The sequence below is a fragment of the Salmo trutta genome, chromosome 13 (genome assembly GCF_901001165.1).
Source record: "Salmo trutta chromosome 13, fSalTru1.1, whole genome shotgun sequence".
NCBI lineage: Eukaryota > Metazoa > Chordata > Actinopteri > Salmoniformes > Salmonidae > Salmo > Salmo trutta.
The window spans coordinates 49673975-49678903 of NC_042969.1; the positions used below are offsets into that span (position 1 = coordinate 49673975).

The 4929-nt window shown below is 43.8% G+C and overlaps 1 protein-coding gene across 1 annotated transcript in view; it reads left to right on the forward strand.

Annotated features, from left to right (window-relative positions):
• The window catches only part of LOC115205931 (cleft lip and palate transmembrane protein 1 homolog), a 35708-nt gene extending 33567 nt beyond the window's left edge, over window positions 1-2141 (forward strand). Inside the window, exon 16 of the mRNA XM_029772374.1 lies at window positions 2076-2141. Coding sequence (XP_029628234.1) covers window positions 2076-2123 — 48 coding nt within the window. The 3' untranslated portion in view covers window positions 2124-2141. The remainder of the gene's footprint in view (window positions 1-2075) is intronic.
• Window positions 2142-4929: the final 2788 nt, after the last annotated feature.

Consider the following 4929-nt stretch of genomic DNA (forward strand, 5'->3'; position numbering starts at 1 on the left):
GGTAATTATTTATTTTGATCCAAAGCACCAAATGATGGCATCACTCAGCTTAATGCTGACAAGTATGGCTTTATGCTGAAAAATAGCCTACTAAATAGGCCAAGCCTAAACGAATACATTCAATTGCCCAAATAAACTCGTACATTTCATAAAACGAATAAATTGAAATGCTCGGGTCTTAAAACTTTTCCCGTCCATTATCGTCACTGGACTCTTTCTTCTTCACGTCAACAAAGAAAGGACTCCATGTTTCATAATCTCACATTATATTGAAGGGCTATCAGTCTTTACACACTGTGGTAAATAAAACCCTTTTATAATAGAATTCTTTCCGTCTGTTTTTCGAGGGAGAGAAACCTACAGCGTCGTCTGGATACGTGTGCAACAAAAGTTCAACATTCACCTTCTGATACCATTTCCGTCAAGCCTTCTACACATACAGTTTGACGCACAAATCCGATAAATCCAACGTATGCACCACACAGAACGCACTGCAACAGTCTTTAAATCTCCAGTTTGGGAACATTTTGGCTTCCCAATAGATTACAACGACAATGGACAGAAGGAGTGTGTCTCCACTACTCAAGGAGAATAACCTATGCAGCTGCCATGTTGACATATTTACACCGGAATAAGAAAGAAACAAAAAACATCAACACAACTTGGTCTCCCCTCTGCATTCATGCAGCTGATTCTGGCCGGGCCAAAGAAATAACAAGAGAAAGAGGTATGTTTATAGCCGTGGATATGCTCCCTTTCTCGGTTGTTGAGAATATGGGGATTCAGCACCTCACGAAAGTGCTTGAGCCACTACGAAACTGGCCTCTCTCACACCCATTTCAGCAAACGGGTAGGACCCGCTCTATCTAAGCAAGCTAAAGCCGACGTTGTCAATGAATTGGCCAATGCACCATGTGTTGCGCTTACTACAGATCAGTGATGGGCAACTCCAGTCCTCGGGGTCTAGAGTGATGTCACACCATCCTTATCTAACACAGCTGATTAAACTAATTGCATTCTAAACAGAAGATCATGATTAGTTGATTGTTGGAGTCAGGTGTGTTAGCTGGGGCAAAAGTATGACACCAATCAGGCCCCAGAGGACTGGAGTTGCTCATCCCTGATACAGATGGATCTCCACACCTACAGAGAAAATGACACCCAAAAACTATCTCTTGTTATTCGTTTTATTAGTCCATTGTTGATATAGTCCCAAAATGTTTGCATGTCAGCAATCAAGTTAAAGATATAACTTTCAAAATACAGCTGGTATGATGCGTTTACCAAATAGCATTTTAGCAGCCCTCCTTGTGACAGCGAAGAGAAAAAATATATTGTTAAAGTACATTTCCTGCAATTCTACATATTTTGCCATAGGGTGGGGGCAAATGCTTGCAGTTTTTAATATAATCCCTCATGATCAATGTGCCCCACCCTGGTCGGTAATTCAAAACATGCTTACTACAAGTTTAGATAGCTGGCCACAAGACTAACTAAACAATCTAATATTTTTTGTGCTGACATGAACTAATTGAGTGAGTGACACACAACCACATGTTTTAATTGCAGCTGTGTTTTCTATTATTCTAACTCTTAACAGTAAGTTGAGACCCAGGCTGAGTTGGTCCACCGGCCTACAAAATGTTCTGCCGCCTCATCCCTGGTGTAGATGAAAAGGACAGCTTAAGGATTCTCAAGCCTCGAGACAATAGACACATGGGGTGTCAACTGAATATTAGGAAGGTGTCCGTAATGTACAATGTCTGAGCCATGTTTACATATTGATTTCACACGCATATTGCACTTTATTTTAGTGTTGTTGAGTAATTGTTGGTACTCCTGATGTGTGCTCTCATCAGCCATTATATGACTCATGATCATATATGGATTCAGGAATACCAACACTTTGTATTTTCTTAAATGGACAAAAATGTTACAGTAACTTTTGGCATTTCATTTTCCCCGCTGTACCAAAACCGAACTGTGACCCCAAAACCACAACACGTACCGAACCATGTGTTTTAGTGAACATTTCACCCCTAGTTCCCTATAATAAGGTCACAGCCACAGGGGAGGTCGCCGCCATAACTGAAAAAGCAGAGGAGGAGAAGAAGAACGATTAACATGACCAACCTATCCGCCTTTCTATCTCCCTCTCCCTATATCGCCCTCTCTAACTTTAAGCATCAGCTGTCAGAGCAGCTTACCGATCACTTTACCTGTACACAGCCAATCTGTAAATAGCACACCCAACTACCTCATCCCCTTATTGTTATTTATTTTGCTCCTTTGCACCCTAGTACCTCTACTTGCACACTCATCTTCTGCACGTCTATCACCCCAGTGTTTAATTTGCCATACTGTAATAATTTTGCCACTATGGCCTATTTATTGCCTCACCCCTCTTATCCTACCTCATTTGCACACACTGTTGTATTATTGACTGTATGTTTGTTTATTCCTTGTGTAACTCTGTTGTTGTTTGTGTCGCACTGCTTTGCTTCATCTTGGCCAGGTCGCAGTTGTAAATGAGAACTTGTTCTCAACTGGCCTACCTGGTTAAATAAAGGTGAAATAAAATAACATTCCAAAGAGATGGATGACCTGTCCAACCCTACCCTTCAGGGCCGGTCCTGGACGTTCTGCCTCCCTAGGCGAGACAATCTCCTCGAATATTATAGGCTGCAGTTTAGCTTCAGATTGTCATAGTGAGGAATCAATATATCCCCGTATGCATCGGAGTCACGTCTTTCGCGGGAATTTTAGAACTTGTTTCTACCATAAGGCATCACCGAGTTAAGCATTGTTATAGAACGCTTGATATAATCTGGATAGTTTTTTGTATTTACTTCAAAACATAAAGCAAACAATAGAGATCCTTTATGCCCTTTTCTTTAACAAACGGTATGTGATACCCTCAGTCAATTGGAGCCTTGGTTTTAGTGAAACACACCAAGCCCTTCCCAGACACCGAGTTATTTAATCAGTGCATGCGACAGTATTGGAGTATTTGACCAACATCTCTGCATATGTTAATTGTGTCTGTCAAACAGTTAGGCTTAACACTTATTTTTTGGAAGATGAAGAAATAAGCTCAAATGATCTATGTTTATGCCCATAAAACAATTTGGTGGCCGCGTGCACATATAGGAGGTCCCTTACCAGGCAGAAGGGAATTTTACTTTAACCCCTGCATTTCCTGCAATTCTACATATTTTGCCATAGGGTGGAGGCAAATGTTTGCAGTTTTTAATATGATCCCTCATGATCAATGTGCCCCACCCTGGTCGGTTATTCACAACATGCTTACTACAAGTTTAGATAGCTGGCCACAAGACTAACTAAACAATCTAATATTTTTTGTGCTGACATGAACTAATTGAGTGAGTGACACACAACCACATGTTTTAATTGCAGCTGTGTTTTCTATTATTCTAACTCTCAACAGTAAGTTGAGACCCAGGCTGAGTTGGTCCACCGGCCTACAAAATGTTCTGCCGCCTCATCCCTGGTGTAGATGAAAAGGACAGCTTAAGGATTCTCAAGCCTTGAGACAATTGACACATGGGGTGTCAACTGAATATTAGGAAGGTGTCCGTAATGTACATTGTCTGAGCCATGTTTACATCAAATCAAATCAAATGTATTTATATAGCCCTTCTTACATCAGCTGATATCTCAAAGTGCTGTACAGAAACCCAGCCTAAAACCCCAAACAGCAAGCAATGCAGGTGTAGAAGCACGGTGGCTAGGAAAAACTCCCTAGAAAGGCCAAAACCTAGGAAGAAACCTAGAGAGGAACCAGGCTATGAGGGGTGGCCAGTCCTCTTCTGGCTGTGCTGGGTGGAGATTATAACAGCACATGGCCAAGATGTTAAAATGTTCATAAATGACCAGCATAGTCAAATAATAATAATCATAGTAGTTGTCGAGGGTGCAACAAGTCAGTAACACAAGAGTAAGTGTCAGTTGGCTTTTTCATAGCCGATCTTTGAGAGTATCTCTACCGCTCCTGCTGTCTCTAGAGAGTTGAAAACAGCAGGTCTGGGACAGGTAGCACGTCCGGTGAACAGGTCAGGGTTCCAGCAGGTCTGGGACAGCAGGTCTGGGACAGGTAGCACGTCCGGTGAACAGGTCAGGGTTCCATAGCCGCAGGCAGAACAGTTGGAACTGGAGCAGGAGCACGGCCAGGTGGACTGGGGACAGCAAGGAGTCATCAAGCCAGGTAGTCCTGAGGCATGGTCCTAGGGCTCAGGTCCTCCGAGAGAGAGAGAGAAAGAAAGAGAAAGAGAGAATTAGAGAGAGCATATTTAAATTCACACAGGACACCGGAAAAGACAAGAGAAATACTCCAGATGTGACAGACTGACACTAGCCCCCCGACACATAAACTACTGCAGCATAAATACTGGAGTCTGAGACAGGAGGGGTCAAGAGAAACTGTGGCCCCATCCGATGAAACCCCCGAACAGGGCCAAACAGGTAGGATATAACCCCACCCACTTTGCCAAAGCACAGCCCCCACACCACTGGAGGGATATCTCCAACCACCAACCTACCATCCCGAGACAAGGCCGAGTATAGCCCACAAAGATCTCCGCCACGGCACAACCCAAGGGGGGGCGCCAACCCAGACAGGAAGACCACGTCAGTGACTCAACCCACTCAAGTGAAGCACCCCTCCCAGGGACGGCATGGAAGAACACCAGTAAGCCAGTGACTCAGCCCCTGTAATAGGGGTAGAGGCAGAGAATCCCAGTGGAGAGAGGGGAACCGGCCAGGCAGAGACAGCAAGGGCGGTTCGTTGCTCCAGCCTCTCCGTTCACCTTCACACCCCTGGGCTAGACTACACTTAATCATAGGACCTACTGAAGAGATGTGTCTTCAGTAAAGACTTAAAGGTTGAGACTGAGTCTGCGTCTCTCACAT